The sequence below is a fragment of the Nelusetta ayraudi genome, unplaced genomic scaffold (genome assembly GCF_046127955.1).
Source record: "Nelusetta ayraudi isolate G7.1 ecotype Tasmania unplaced genomic scaffold, CSIRO-AGI_Nayr_v1 ptg000031l, whole genome shotgun sequence".
Lineage (NCBI taxonomy): Eukaryota > Metazoa > Chordata > Actinopteri > Tetraodontiformes > Monacanthidae > Nelusetta > Nelusetta ayraudi.
The window spans coordinates 2,192,439-2,208,663 of NW_027466081.1; the positions used below are offsets into that span (position 1 = coordinate 2,192,439).

At 44.3% G+C, this 16,225-nt stretch overlaps 1 protein-coding gene across 2 annotated transcripts in view; it reads right to left on the reverse strand.

Moving 5' to 3' along the window:
* The window catches only part of LOC142891378 (inactive dipeptidyl peptidase 10-like), a 218,215-nt gene that overhangs the window by 12,860 nt on the left and 189,130 nt on the right, over positions 1–16,225 (reverse strand). For both annotated transcript variants that reach the window (XM_076030859.1, XM_076030858.1), the window contains 9 exons: positions 14,810–14,964; positions 13,927–14,024; positions 13,274–13,397; positions 11,299–11,337; positions 7,667–7,774; positions 4,527–4,618; positions 4,231–4,278; positions 3,510–3,631; positions 498–542 (listed from right to left, as the gene is read on the reverse strand). In XM_076030859.1, the coding sequence (XP_075886974.1) occupies positions 498–542; positions 3,510–3,631; positions 4,231–4,278; positions 4,527–4,618; positions 7,667–7,774; positions 11,299–11,337; positions 13,274–13,397; positions 13,927–14,024; positions 14,810–14,964 (831 nt within the window). The remainder of the gene's footprint in view (positions 1–497; positions 543–3,509; positions 3,632–4,230; positions 4,279–4,526; positions 4,619–7,666; positions 7,775–11,298; positions 11,338–13,273; positions 13,398–13,926; positions 14,025–14,809; positions 14,965–16,225) is intronic.

The window sequence follows — 16,225 nt, forward strand, 5'->3', positions numbered from 1 at the left end:
ATTACTCAATCAATTCAGAGACTTGAATTATTCAATGCATAAATGCCTCTTAATATTTACTTCAGGGTAGTGAGTGCGGGAGCGTGTGCGTGTGAGCGTATGTGTAAACCACATGATGGGAGTTGGAATGTCTGTGACCCCAGTATTAGACCCCGATCCCTAAAATATACCCAATTATGTGGGTATTTTAGATTTCGTGAGCCTAATAGCGTAATTGCCTATGTGATTTTTTTTTGGCCAAATCGTGATATCTGCCTAACTTTACCAATGTGCTTGTTTTCCGAAAAGGTTCAAATACGACTTAGGCAACAATGCTATTAGGCTAACGATTTACAATCATGCACATCGCAGTTTCAGATTTTGCCTTCTGTTTATTTCTCCGAAAGAGATAGATAGCGTAACGTTTTAGTTATTCTTGACACTGAAACGTTGCATTAAAGCGGGGACAAACCTCATGCAGACGCCCTCAACATGGCAGAGCAACACCGAGTACTTACTGGAAGTGTTAAAGCTGTGCAGAATCACCGTCGGGGCTCCAGGACCTGAAAGGAGAAACACCAGGAGGAGGTTCGTGAGTGGAAGTGCAAACACCACACACTGTTCAAGGACGGCACGGGTTCCACACATTGGAGAGTTTTCCACTCATCCCCAAAAGAGAACCAGACAAAAAGTGACGAGGCAAAAATCCTGCTAATGGCCTGTCTCTGTTTGACAGACGGGCGCCGGGGAGAAGTCGTCGTGGTTTCTGTCTCTCCTTTTGTCGCGCTCCTTTTCTTACCGGCGTGAGCGGGGGGATTAGGGGTCTCACACTTTACCTCTGTCCGTCAAATTAAGCCACGGCTCCTCAAAGCCCTGCCGCACAATGCTTAGTCGGGGGTTAATGGGCTGCGGGCTCGGCTCCATGGCTCACCTGTGGCTGAACGGCTCCCTTGACAGATGGAAAAAAAAATAACACTCTCGCACCGCATTACTCCCGCTCTTCTTTCTCGGCACCTGCGCGTCCTCTCTCGTCCCGGTGCCGTGGCCTTTGCTTTGCTCACTGCGCTGCTTTGTCACGCTGAGAAATAGTTTCATTTAGAGGAGCCATACTTTTCGGGGCCACTGGCTGTGTTCTGTCCCAGACTCCAGTAGTATTTAGCCCGCTGTTTGCAGCACCCCTGCTAAATCCGGGAAAGGTACCAGTGTCATTTGTGACGTCACAAAGGGCACTTTCCAATAGGACGGAGACTATAGACGATTGTGAGGTCACATTGTTAAATCAATCATTTTGCAAATTTGGGATCAAACACTTGATCCCGTGCACGTGGATGGATGGATGGACACTATTTTGGGAGTAAGCCTCAAGTGGCCATCCTAAGAACTATGTCTATTTTTCAGTTTATGTTTAAACTTTCTTCTCTTGATTTTGCTGGCCTACACCGCTGCATTTTATCATTTGCAACATAAAACCAACATGCCAGTCAGTGAGGTTTTCCAGAGCTCAATCCAGAACAATGTGAAATGATGATCTCGAATGCCCTGCGGTCCTTATGAGTGCGCGACAATCCGTCAAGATGTGCTCAACAGGTATATGACATTTATAGAGTTTAATGAAACCATTACCAATGTCTAATTAAAAGCGACTGAGAGACTTCCAAGTGTGCACAGTTCTGTGTAAACTAGGGCTGTCAAAGTGAATAACGCGTTAACTCAAACTCCTTTTAACGCAGAAGTGCCGCGAAGATTGGCCGTGCGATTAATCGTGAGTTAACTCAGGACGTACTATGCGATTAATCGCAATGAAAAGTGGACTTACAGCCCTGGTGTAAATACACTAAAAGTCTAAAAATATAAACCATGATGCTTTGTTTACTTTTTTTATGGTTTAGCACAAAAAACTAAGTGTAATTTTAATACAAAGCTTTATTTTAGAAATGTCTGCTTTTTTTAAGCACTTTTAAAGCATACAACTTGTTTAACGATGGCCGCATACAGCACCCTTGATATTCATTCTCTGGAATCATATTCAATTAGACACTGAAGGCAACAACTGTCAAAGCCATCCCATAATGTTCAGCACAATTCTTACGACTTACGTTGGTGCACTAGTAATGTTCTTGGAGCATTCCAGTATATTACTTTAGTGAGATGCTGATTATTTTTCTGTAAACACTGTAGAGTGGATGACCTTTCCGCGCATGTACCTGCCTCGAAACAGAAACCCCCCCCCCCAAAACAATCAGGACAGTTCTGCAAATCAAATTAAAAAGCTGCCCTGATGAATTCAGGGCTTGTGTGAACTCGGCCCACTGAAGGCAAAGAGGCTTCCTCAATTATTTTTATTGCTTCCGAGAGGCGGCAAAAGCGTTGTCGTCCAATAAATCAGCACGCTGAAGCCGAAGCACCTCTGAGTGTGAAAGTGCTCTCGTCTGCACAAAATAAATTGAAACCACAAACAATATAAAACGCCACGCTCCGCTAAATCAGCTACCCACTGCCCAATTACGCCACCTAAAAAGCAATTATACACAATAGCGTTGCTAATTGTTTTAATTTTATGCCTCTCGTTTGGAGGCGATGAGCGATGAATTTCAAACAAAAAGAGTTGGAAGGTAATGATGGGGATGGTGGGAAACATCTGCCGGCCGATCTCAAATTGAAACAAAGCGGAGCAAAGAGAGAGAAAGGGGACATGAAATGGAGAATACTGGCCCCTGTGTTGCTGACCAAAGTAATCCGCAGAACAAACTGCAATGTGCGCGTCCGTCTTCCAGGAAGAATCCGCTGCCACGGCAAATCTGCTTTAATCTAAATTGCACCGATGTCACTCAGTGACTGAGTTCCAAAGCGAGGAGCCGGGGAAAGAAAACAAGATTGCAGCTCTTTGCAGTCACTTCCTGTCCTGCTCCTGCTGTTTGATTACATTCACACTCTCCGCCACTCCCTTCAACTGACAAATGACTGGAAACTAACAACCTTCAGTCCGCGACAATACTGCTGCCAGTCTGTGACAATACTCTTGCTAGAAGGTTGAAGTTAAGTTTCCTCGAAAAAAAAAAAATCCACTGAAAGAAAGACAACTTGTAGCCAACATCTGTGTATGTATAGACAAGCCTCAAAACATCACCATTGCCCCCTGTTGGCTGGATGCAGTAACACTCATCAAGATCCATATTGGCAAATGGGTCATAACTTGCTACTGTACATTTATGAATTTGGGCTCTCACTGGAGCTCATTGGAGTATGTGTTTCTTTTTTTTCTTTTTTTTTTTTACCTTCTGTGACTGTTTTTTCCATTAAACGGCTAATATTGCACAGCAACAAATGTCATTGGTCCAGTCAAATATAGCTGACAAATAGTTTGCTTCCCCTTTCGAAAAACACTTTCTGTCTGTTTAGCAGATGGAAAAGTCAGCCAAATATATACAACAAGAAGTGAAATGCAGCAAATGTCAATGACAAGCAGCTAAACTTTATTAAGGCAGCTGCGCTTGTAACTAAGCTGCAAATGAGGACACCAGTCGGCCTACCTTTGCAGTGGAGGATGATGTGCTGGTTCGCGGGGCTGATAACGGCGTCGAAATACATGCAGTGAGCCTTTGCGAGCTCACACGTCAAACAGTGTCGGGGGAACAGGCCCACGGTTTTCACACTAGAAGGAGAGAGGAGAAGTAAAGTGGGACAGGAAGCAAAGAAACTTTTTCTTCGGAATGGATTGAGAGTAACTTTCAGACAGCAAAAAGTAAAATTCTCCAAAGAGACGGAAAACATAAAAAAAACATCCACACATCTCCCCCGGGCAGGCAGAACCTACAGTGTCTTTAGCTTTATATCTAAAGTATTGAATTAGCATTTTATCAAAATGTTTCATAGCAGGAGGTTGTAAACAGAGGGCTAAATCTGCGGTTTTCCAAGCGCCTGGGGGGGAAAAAAAAACCTGGAGAAGAAGACCTAGTTTTATTTATATGGAAATAAAAATAAAAATAAAAATGAACCAGCCAGAGACCAAACTACTTAGACAGTTTCCAGAAAGTTTGGGAAAAAAAAAGGACAAAAAAAAATTCTGAATACAATAGCAATTGGTTTCTGTCAAGACAGTTGTCTTCATATCTAATAACTGTATCATACAAATCAATGTATCGCTGCAGGCATCCGCTGACTGTCATTAGTTTAAATAATGTAATTTGCACATTCAAGCCCAAAGGCTGTCAACTGCCTGCTACTGTGCAAATTACAACACGCTGCACGTACCTGAAGAGTTGTCGCCGCCGCGCTGACCCCTCCGTGCTGAGAAAATAACTGCAAATAGGAAGAAAAAAATGACTGAACTGAAACGCCTGCTCGATTAAATGCTTGAAATGTTTTAATTGCACACTGGGCTGAAAACATAAAAGCTGGGTTGTGAAAATTGTTATTTTGGTCAGCCACTTTAATTAAGCCACCAGTTTTCCATAAAAGTACTGTGGGTAAATAAATGGACGTCTTCAGTCCACACTGTTTAAATTTCCAGGTTTTTTTCCCTTCCGCCCCCCTGGTGTTTGACTCACAGGTTGTCGGTGTTTTCGTCATAGGCGATGATCCTGGTCACCTCCCAGTTCCCCGATGTCAGGTGCCGGACTTCGTTCTGATCCGCTCTGAACTAAGAGAAACACAAACAGGAAGCTCGAGCGGAGTTGGACGATTTGACGGTGAGACTTGGTTCCAGAAACACACCGTAAACTGTTTATGGCTGATTTATATTCATTTAACCTTAACCACCTGTTCCCTGCATGAAAAGAAACACAGGTAGCATAGAAAGTATGTCAATAAAGGAGGAAAAGTGTCCAAACCTCAAACACAACTTCCCCTGGTTCTTACATATTTGAAGTGTGTTCCCTTGTGTGGCAGCTCTGAAGTTTTATTCACGTTTTCAATGAACAGGTATCGTGTGCAGCAGCCAATGGGGATTCTGGTTAGCAAAAGTCCAATGCAAAAGCATTAATGTACAGTAATGAAAGTAATGAGTTAAAAGAAGTAATCATCCAGAAACCACATTGGCATCACCGCTGTGAACAGAGGCAGATGGCCTATCAGCTCTTTGGGGGAAATTAACAGAATCTGAGATTTAAAAAAAAAAAAAAATGACAACAATGATTTCTTCTGAGCTAAAACACTGCAGGGAGGAGACCAGCTGGATCTCCAGCTAGTCAGCAGCAGCCGTTGGGGTTGCTGGAATTCGCTGGCGGCCTCATTATCTGACGGCGGCGAGGTAGACCTCACTTCCACTTTAAGAGCCAGCAGTGAAAACTTTACTGTGAATGTAACCTGGAACATGGGTTTACTGCCAGCTGCAGCTCTCGAGATGGCTCACCCTCGCAAACAAGTGAATCCCAGCAGGAACCCAATTTAGGTAATTCCATCCGTAATCGCTCCGACTATAGCTCCACGTACAAGAGGGCGTGCGGCAAAACACTTCGGGTTATACGAAGGGCAGCGATAACTCGGCGAACACGCCAAGGTCGAAAAAAGTCACTTGTCCGTTTTGATATAACTCTGCAAGGTGGATTAATTAACTTTGGGCATACGTTTTATCTGTAATAAAGCTCAAACGCTGTGCTAGCTTCCCCCCATTTTTTTTTTTTTTGCCCACTCATGGATCTACTACAATCAAAAAGAATTAGTGCAACCAGCTTGTAAAAGTTTACAGTTGATCCATGTTTTTACAGCCTTGTTTTATGATGCACTGCATCATTTCGAGGAGGCAAAATATCATAAATCAGCTGCAGGAGTTTGCTCGTAATGCATTTTATAATTTCATTTCATCATTAACAGCTCGCCTGCTGCAGCTCAAAGATAACTTCAACGCCGTGAATGCTCTCATTAATGTCCGAGTGATAGTCACATCCTGAAGGATGCGGAATTTGTTCTCTGTATTTGACCCATCATTCCCTGAGGGAGCAGTGGGCAGCAGCGGTGCTGCGCCCGGGAATAATTATTAGGTCTAACCCCCAAATTCCAACCTCGAATACTGAGTACCAAGCAGGGAGGCAACGGGGACCATTTATACAGTCTTTGGTATGACCTGGCCAGTCTCAGGGCGGACTCTCTAACTACTAAGCTGGTCTAGTTATTCGGTTGAACTGAACTGTTAGAAGGTGCCGGTCACGTCCTGAACATTTTGTCTCGCTTTAATTTGCTGGCCCAGTTGTTGTTTTTTTTTTGTCTGGTGGCTTTTTGTATGATCAATAATTAAAAAAAAAAAAAAAAAAAATCCTGCGACATACAATAATGTTGAGATAAGTTAGGTTTTGTTTATTACTTCAGTTTTCTTTATCGTCCCTTGACTTCCTGTTTTATTTTGAAATCCTGTTCCCTTATGTGTTGGTTAACTTGCCCTTCCCTAGTGCGTTTCCCGCCATGTCTGATTAGTCTTCCCGTCCTGATTGTGTCCACATGTTCCCCATCACCTTCTTTATATATAGTCCAAGTCTTCCCTTGTGCTGTACCAGTTTATCTTGTAGTTGAACCAGGTTTTTGTATTTTTGCTTCATTTTGTCAGTCTTAACTTTGGTTGATGTTGTATTTTTCTTGTTTTGTGCCCTCAGTGATTGGCTGTTGATATTTTTGTCATTAAAAAAATACTCTTATTCGACAACAAACTCTGGCCAAATGTGGCCCACAGTGGAATTACATTTGGCCTACAAGGCAATATTTAATGCTGGCCCACCGGTACTGTACGGCACATGTACTGCTAATACTACAAATCCCAGACTGCTCTGCTGGTACGACTTACTTTAACAACAGACTATAAGGAAAGTTTTCTTTGATGCACTTTTTCTTGCTATTCCAAGCGATGGGCCAGGATGGTCGCACATTCGCATGACTGGTTTATGGTTGCTATTTTATTTTTCAAATGTATTATTAGCCGGTGGAAAAAGGTTACTGTTGAAATATAAACATAGAAGGCTTCCAATAAAATAAGAGGCATACGATTTTTATTTACTTTTTATTTATTTCAGTATGTTTTTTGATTTGAAATTCGATTTTGCATGTATGCAATATGAAGGGTCCATATAAAAAGGGTCACTGTTCTACCTGGAGGAAGTTTTTCTTTTTTTTTTCAACAAATATCAATGTTGGCCCGAGACTTTTACATTTTGGCCCGAATGCGTATTGTGACACCCATGGTTTACACCCTTTAACTGGTCTTCTTCTTCTTTTTCTTCATCTTATTGTATTATTATACAGTAATAAAGCGTGCATACATAAAATAAACTATCTAGCTAGCTGCCAGACGCCAAGAATGTGTTAGCTACACCCTCTCTGTCGGGTTGTGGGTCGAGGCAGCAGTGCGGCAGGTGCGTTACGTTCCCCGCCAGCCGGTTCCATGATGTGCTGCACCCTGCTGGCGAGGTAAATACCATAACTCACGGGAGGGAGCTCTCGGATAATGCAAACACTGGATAATTAACGGCTCGGCGGCGGCATTTCAGGACGCCGGCCGCTGTAAATAACATGAGTGTGTGTGGCTGCAAGTGTTGGAGGGCGCACACTTGGCTGCACATTGAACAAACAGCTCTATTAGCGGCATGGCACCGCACGGCAGCCCGTCCTCCTGCCAGAATAATGGATTCAGTTCCGAGACCTGCGGCCCCGCGGACTCCATCCTTCTGAAAAATACAAAACAAATACAATAGTGGCTCATCACCTGCGTGGTGAACATGGCGATGTGGTGAAACTCGCCGCGGCCCCCCTGCTTGACCGGCACGGTGAGGAAGAATCTGTTGCCGTCCCTGGAGAAGACCGGTTCCTGGTTCTGCAACGGAGGGGGGGGGAGGAGAAATAATCCATCAGTCGTCTGCTCGCCCGTCGTTCCCCCGGACACTTCCCCCCCCGCTCGGGCTTCGGTGTCGACGCCGGACACAAATCAGATTGTGAGGCCGCGTCCGATTTTTCCGATTACCGAACGTGAAGGTGGCGCGAGGCGTGAAGGGACAAATCCTATTTTTTGGCGGCTTGTACTGTGTTCGCCCCCCCCTCCCCCGCCCCGCCCCGCCAGATGAGAACAACGGACGGATGGAAGGATGATTGTCAAGTGTGTGACCGGGCCCTGCTGATGCGCCGCTGAATGGAGCGAAAAAATGCAAGATTAAGAAAAATCAGCCGCTTTCCGTTGGCTGCAGCCTGGACGCTTGATTGCTGTGGCCTGAAAACTGTTCTCACGATCGATGAGAGGGAGGGGCCAAGTCTGCTACAGCTGGAACATTCGAGGAGAAAGAAGAAGGTTTTTCTACTAAAGCCACCACTGCCTTCGCTGCTGGCCTAAACACAGTTAGAAAAGTTACTTCTTCCCCTTAAAAATGATAATAACGTTACTCTCCATAGTCTTTATTTTCATTATCTTTATTATCCACTTGGTTCCGCTGCTTCCATTTTTGTATATTACACTAGAGTTTCTATCCAATCAGATTTCAGATAGCCAGGGATCACAGTCAATTGCAATTGCCAATCAGATCTCGAGTCTGCGAGTCTGCCAAAGCCATCTAGCTGGCCTTACGCCTTATTTTGCTGAACTGTGATTGGATAAACACCCGCGAGAGCCTGGAAGACTTAACTAACCCTAGTGGCCCGATTGCTGAAGTAGTAGAAGGTAAATTGCTGAATTCTCTGCAATTTACAATGTAAATTACATGGCGTGCAGTTGTTATGCTATTCACAAAACAAATGCAAATAATCTGTTAGCGTTAATTTTCAATGAACAGTTTGTTTTCGTTATTGTCTCACTGGTGTCTTACATGAAACAACAACAACAATGTGTTGTTTAAGCTCGCTTAGCATACTTCTGCTGGGCTTATTCAAACTTTGTTTACTGATATCTTAAAATTGCCTGTATTGACGGTATTATGAGTCGTATTCATTGAGGTAGGACTAGGTATGACGCATTAATTATGGTATTTGTATGTAAATTCGACCTTATGTTCGATCAGTAATTTGAAAAAAACACGTGACATACAATAATTTGACCCCTTTGTTATGTGACTACGTCAATTCAAGGAAAGCACAGAGTCAGGATACGGATCCTGCTTATATTATTGTTTATCCGCGTCCGTAGAATCTTACGTGCCTCTACAGTCAATCAAGGCACATTGTGCGGGAAAAATTAAGGCAGGAAAAAAAACAAACAAAAAAAAAACGCTTATTCTGAACAGCAGATGGTTTTAGCTCACATCATGAAAGGAAAAACCGGGTGTGTGCACTAATTTTCATCAAAATGCAATAATTCTAAGCCGCTGGAGCGATGATAATACTTGAATATTTCCATCTGGCAACACTGCTCGGTAACACAAAAACGCACTCTGCCACGCATAATCCAGCTTGTTTGGCTTTCCCCAATAAAGTGCGGCGCCATCCGGCAGCCTCGCCAGACGTTCTCACAGATCAACGCGTCTCAGCCGAGGCCCCCGGCCCGCGCCGACTCAACCCCGCAGTCGGGCTAATGGGCTTCTCGCAGATTAACACCTGAACAAAGACGAGCGGCTCCTGGAGCCAAGACCGCGGAGTGGAGGGCCTCCGGCCTCCGCCGAGCGGCTCCTGCCAGGACCACCTTCCTGCCTTTGGAAATGCTGCCGTCGGTCGAAGCATCAGCGTTTCCACCGCAGAGAATTTTTTTTTTTTGTTTGTTTGTTTGTTTTTCTGAGTCGACTGCACTTTCCTCACTTGGAAAAAAATTGAAAAAATAATAATAATGCCTGGCAAAGTAAAAAGCTTTTCACTCTCACATCCTCAGAAAAATAAGTCTGAATAGTTATTTTTTTTTAACCTCTAAATAGGATCAGCTAGACACAGTCGCAACAGAAGCAGAAATGAAATGGATAAATAAAAAGATTCCGCAGTCCCGCTGTAGAAGACGTCCATTTACATCTGAAAATACAAATTTCCCCTCGGAGAAAAAAATAAATATCTCAGAATTGCTCAACGTGTGCAGCCAATTTGGAGTTTCATCAAATAGATGCTCCCTCAGACTCGTGCACGCCTAACGATGAACATCGACGCGATTTATAACTCCGGCAGACATCACTTCCACCATAAGAGACGCAGTATTAAAGTTCCAGCGTGTAATATTTGGAGATTTTGAGAAGAAACAGCAACATCAAGTGGTTCCGTTTTAGATCGCAGGGCTCTTTCGCTCCCCTTCCCTCTCCCGTGCTTGCCAGTGAGCTACGGTGCGGTTGAAACATGTTTAAGGACCAACAAAGCATCGGTTTAGCAGAAAGTGGGCAGTTTCAGCTGGTGGCTGATGAATCGAGTACGCATATATGTAAATACGGTGCTTTCCACGGAGCTCTAGAGAGAGTCGTTAGGGGTAATTTTTAATGAGCTGATGCTGTACTTGGGTCGGGGTTGAAAAATATCCGAGATCTGAAAGTGGGTAGAACGCGGGACCTCGTCAGAACGATGAAAGAAAAGCCACTTGTAAAGCGACGCTCCAAAGCCTCTGGAGCCCGTTGTGTCATGACTGCTGAAGAAAATGGATTTGAGTCGCTAATGGTCAACAGCTGCTAAGCGGTTTTTTTCCTGAGGCTCCGTCACTTCTCCGGCTTAATTGACCATTTTAGTTGCGTTCTTTGTGTCTTTTCTGTACTGTATGTGCGTGTTTCGCAAGACTATTTCATAGATAAAGGACAAAATGCGGGCTTCCCTTGCACTCAAATGTGCGGTTGCAAGATGTTTTTTAAATGTCTTTGGCTAAATGGACGTGGCATCCATCCCAGACCGTCTTTCAGCTGCTGCCAAAAAAGGGAGGGCCAATCAATAAATCCAAATGGTGTCGATTTCCTGACATGGAGAAGGTTTTTCTTTTTTCCTTTTTTCTTTTCCCGCCCTCCGGTAAACGTCTGCTGTCCGTCGACGCAGTGACGGCGACTTGGCCGGTCGTTCTGCTCTCGGAGCCCAGGGAGCGGCGGGTGAACAGATGGCTGCTCTGAGAGGCTGGACGGAGGTTGGAGTCGGCGGTATCTCCATTGTGTGTGTGTGTGTGCGTGCGCGCGTGCGTGCGTGGGCGAGGTGAGGGCAAGGCGGCATGATTTTTTTTTGTTGTTTTCTTCCTCTTCTATTTCGAAGTGCGAAAGTCTTCGTGGACGCTCGCCCGGCCCGTTTCATCCACCGTCGGATTTTCCAGAAATGAAACGAGCTTTGTGCGGTGGGGAGGAGCGGGGAGGGAGGGAGAGTTGGCAAGAACAACAACAAAAAAAAAAGAAGGCACCGAAACGCTGGCAAAGAGCGCAGCGAGAGGGACGGAGTGGACAGTGACAAACCGACGGGCTGAGAAAGCGCTCTTACCTGCTTGGAGAGCCAGAGCTCGGAGCTTTCCTCGTGCCTCTGAAAGAGATGTCGGCGCAAGAAAAACATGTCAGATTCCAGGTTTACAAAGCTTCTCTTTCTTTCTGTCTTTCTTTGTGCCGTTTGACTCTCAGGTCTTTTTTTTCCCGCAATTTTTCGAAAACATTCAATATCTTTCACCGCAACGACTTTTACAACTCGCTGCATTCCTCAATTTTTGCAAACGTTTGGAGTCACCCGCCCTTCAAAGGAGGTGGGAAGTAACAAACTACAAGTGCTTTGTTCCTGTGGTTAAGTAGGTTTTTCATGTATCTGTACTCGAGCATTTCTTTTTCTGATGACTTTTTACTTTCACTCCCCAAATTTGTACAAAAATGTCTAAACTTTCTACTTCTTACCTTGGAAAACCTTTATTTTTGTTTTTTAAAGTGGTTAAAAGATACAAATTGCGTTCAAAGAAATTCATGTCGCTTGAAGTTGAGCTATTTGAACTATGCCGTTGTCTAGTCAAATATAAAAGCGAATGATATTGTAGAGGGAGATTATGTTGGAGTCAGCTTTGGGGTCACTGTTCGCTGCGTTTTCAGTACAGAGGAAAAATAAGAAAGTAGAAAATAACAGTGGTTGTTGTTATTAAAAGTGTCAACTTCCATTAATGGCTCACTGGCCATAACTGTCACTAATTACACTCTGGTTGTGCTACCGTTAAAAAAGAAAAATATATAGTATTGAAAGTACCAAAGCTTTATTATCTTAGCTAAATTATCCACGGATGTAGTGTTTCATTAATGGCAAAATAAATAAATAAATAAAAATACTTAAGTACATCACAGAACCTGTGCTTTCAAGAAGTTGACCCAGTACTTTTTTAGTACTGGGAAGTATCCACACTTTTACTTAGGTACAGAGTGCGAATCCTTTTTGCCAACTCTGCTCATCAGCCTCCCCTTGATAGGACCATCTGTTAGATAATGAAGACCTCACTCTTTGGTTCGGTTTTCCAAATTCTGAACCGTCCCTTCAGTCCAATATACCCTAGCAGGAAGCAGGGGTTTTTTTCTGGCACCGGGGGGAGACGGGCTGCAGCGTCCAGGCCTCAGCTTAGCTGCTGTCTTGGCCGCGCCGCGTGTTTGTTCGCGCAAATCGCAGGGAATCTTGAGGGGGGGCCGCCGAGCTGGAAAGCGGCCTGTCGAGTCCCACGGTTCAACTGCTTGGGGTTAACGCTGGCCCGCGTCGTCCAAGCACGGAGGGGCTTAGAGCTTTAGAGGGAACGGCCCTGCCTCGAGCAAAAACGTGAGTATTTATAGTATCTCTGCTCAGCAACGGTGGAGAAAGGTCGGGTCATGTTTCTGAGTATAGGAAAAGCATTAAAATGATTTCTCACTGGTGGCCTGTATTTACAAGAACGTTTGTAAAATGATTTTATTTATTTATTTTTCAAGAAAACAATGCGTCACTGTACACATTGTGTGTTTAACGTAAGCAAATTGTTTGATTTTTATCGCAACACTTTTCCTGAAAATGTTCAAAGCCATTAAGTGAAATCCCTCTACAAACAACATTGCAGAGCCGTGAGCCGAGTGTCACCCTGAGAGCTTCAGTGTTAAAGATCCAACAGTGGGCAGACGCTGAGGAGGTGAAGGACGACTGCCGTCCGCGCGAATCAGATCAGGAGCGATGACTCCGCGTTGATGACATGCCAACGTCGCCAGGAGGTTTCCAAAGTTTGACGCGTCCCGACTTAGCCTGGAGTGGAGTCATTACGGCGAGCAGCCGTTGCATCTTCAGAGGCAATGCGTTTTTACGCCGTCCCCCCCTTTTTTTTTTTTTCGGCAAAGAACTTTCAAATGGAAGTTTGAAAATGAAATTGCTGCTATGTTTGTGTCAGATTATCTCCTCGGCGTCTCACACACACACACGCACACATACACACACACACACACACACACACACACGCACGCACGCACGCACGCACCGTGACGCAGGCTCCGGTGGTGGTGTCACACACGGTCAGGATGGAGATGTTCTGGGCCCGGTTCAACCACCTGACCGCCGTCTTGGTCTTGCTGATCCACTTCACCATGGTGACATAATGTTCCCTGTGGAGTACATCAAAATTACGGAGGGCAGCTTGATTATAGTTATTTGTTATGTCATTTATCGATATGTATTTGACGCCCATAATTGAAATAATCAATCCCGTGTTTTTTTTTTTTTTTCTATTAAAACATATCTTAGAGTGAATACAAAATCAGTTTGTTTGGCACTAGAAAAGGCTGAAAAAAATTGTTATTATTATGGTAACTTTACACGGATGTGCAGCAAAATTGGAGATTTGCAACTGAATTTTTTTTTAAAGAAAAAGATAATACAATAGCAAAGTAGCCATGACAATAAAAAACACAGGTGTAAAATCAAATTTTTTAGGAAATGTTTCGACATAATTGCTTTCAAAGAGCAGGATAATCAATGTTGTCACGCATCCCTCTGGGTTGCCAAATCAGCTCCACACCTGTAAACGGCTACAAAAAGCTGCCCTGATCTTCACGCTGCACCACGTCTCTCCAATTTGGAAAAAAAAAAAAAAGAAAAAACAGAAAAGTTTCCAAAGTTCAGTTCAGTTCTCACCGAAGCTTGAGCATCTCTGGGGGCATCAGCTCCAGCGTGTGCGTCGGTCCATAAAGGTTGACCACGTAGAGCTTCACCGCTGGGTTGGCCTGGCCTGCCTGTGTGCACAACACAGCAGCCCGGAATTCAGACGAAAAGGAAAAGTGTGCAGAATGCCCAATTAATTGTTTTCAATACATAATTTACTGGGATAAAAAGAAAAAAAAAATCTTTTAAGCCTTCCTAGGACGAGGAACCATTTCCTGAGGGGTATTATTACACACGGAAAAGTAATAATAAATAAATTATATTATATTATATAAATATAATAAGGGAGTGTTTTCTTGTTTCTGGTGACATGATGAGGTGTAAGTGGCCGACTTTCTTGGTTCCATTCAGCGACTTGATGAAGTTGTTTTCACGCTGTGTCATGGACTGTTTGACTAATGAGTTCCTCATTACCAAGGCGCTAATGTTCCTTTTGAAAATTCTCTAGTACTGACATTGACTCTGATTTGGCCTAACTCACTCATGAAAAAACAAAAAAACAAAACATTTTCTCGACTCTCCTCGTGTTTCAAAAAATATCTTACTGCGCCACAAGAAAAAGGTTAAACCACAAACGGTTTAACCGGACCGCATCTCGAATGAAAATAGAGTCAAACCTAATAAGAGACAAACAAAGCCTGCTGAAAAACATGCTAGGCCTGAACGCCCCACTGGCAGGTGCTAATTGCAATCAGACCTGTTTGAATTCCGTCATCCCTCTGAGCTCCATTATGTCTAGTGTTATAAATCGTAAACACGGGGCTCTCAAGGCACTCGACGTGCTCATGTTCAGGTTTCCTGAGGGCGACAGTTTGGCAGAAGGTGAAGATGTTTCCGGTCTCAGGGGCCACAGTACCTTGGGGTACGGGTAGTGCTTTCCTCTCGGGTAAGTCATGCCGGTGAAACGGGGCAGGGCCATGTTGGGCACCAGGCTGTCGTTGAGGACCAGGAAGGCCAACCTCTCGCCGTCAGGTGACCACCAGTGGGCGACGTGGGTCTGAAGGATCTCCTCTGTTGGGGGAGGGGCGGAAAACAGGATGAGCGGTGACATCTCTTCACAGAGTGAATCCAAGCTCACCTCTTGGGAATGTGGCAATGCAGCTCATATGACATGAAGCTGGTGAACCTTGCGAACACTTCAGTCCTGAAATCGACTTGACGGACCTCATTAGAAGGTCTTTTTAGGTATTTTTTTACTTTCCAGCCAAGTAACCTGTTCACTCAATCTACTCCTCCTAGTGTTGTGTAAGAACATCCATGCGTTTCCTATCAACGCTTCTCCTGCACTCGGGATCACAGGAGTTTTAGAGGCAATCCCAGAAGAGGGGTTATACCCTGGACAATTCGAAGGGTCACAAGGACATACAACCTATGGACCATTGCCCAAATTGTTTTACATGTATGTTTTTGCAGAAACCCAGGGAGAATCCGCACAGTGAGAACACTGAACCTACACAGTTCAGAACCCACAATCCTCAGTGCTAACCACTGCACCTCTAGTGGGAACACGTACGGTATATTAAATACTCATCAAGACAATTGCACTAAATGGACGGTGTAATCTGCCCGCTTTTCAACTGTAGGCTAATTTTTACTCAGGCCAGTCTTTAGCAAATCAGCTCCGCTAGCATGTTCGTTCACTCCAGCAGCGCCAAACAAAATGTTGTGTCCCTAACTTGACCTTAAATGAATTGGCAAAAGCAGCTCTGCATCCGGACTGAAGCGAGAGTGTTCCGCTTACCGGTCAGTTTTGAGAGCCAATTTCTTTTTTTTTTTTTTTTTTTTTTTACAATTTGATCGTACGTGGCTTCCCAATCGAGTCTGGGACACCTGCTGAATATAGAAGTTCTCTCAGCAGCCGCGCCCTACTTTCTGCTTCCTCCACCTCTCTGCCAGTAAACCTCACTGGGGCCACATGTCTCGTATTTCCGTGGGTCCAATCGAGCTCAACGCGCTCCCTGCGGACTGGTGCTACAAACATGCAAGCGCTGCCTAGGAACGATGCAGAAGTGGAAGCCGCTACCTGTCAGACATGACACACACACAAACGGGCTCTTCAAACACAGACTGGGGACCAAAAAAAAGAGCTGACACAAGAACTGCCAAAAAAGAAAAGGAAAAAAGGAGTTGACAAAATGAAACTCAGTTATAGAGGTTGGCCATCACTGACGCTGTTACATGTGGAAGATGTAATTAAGAAAAACAGGGGCGGAGGAAAACTAACAAACAAACAAAAACATGTACATGGTTATTGGGGTCGAAAGCTTCTTTT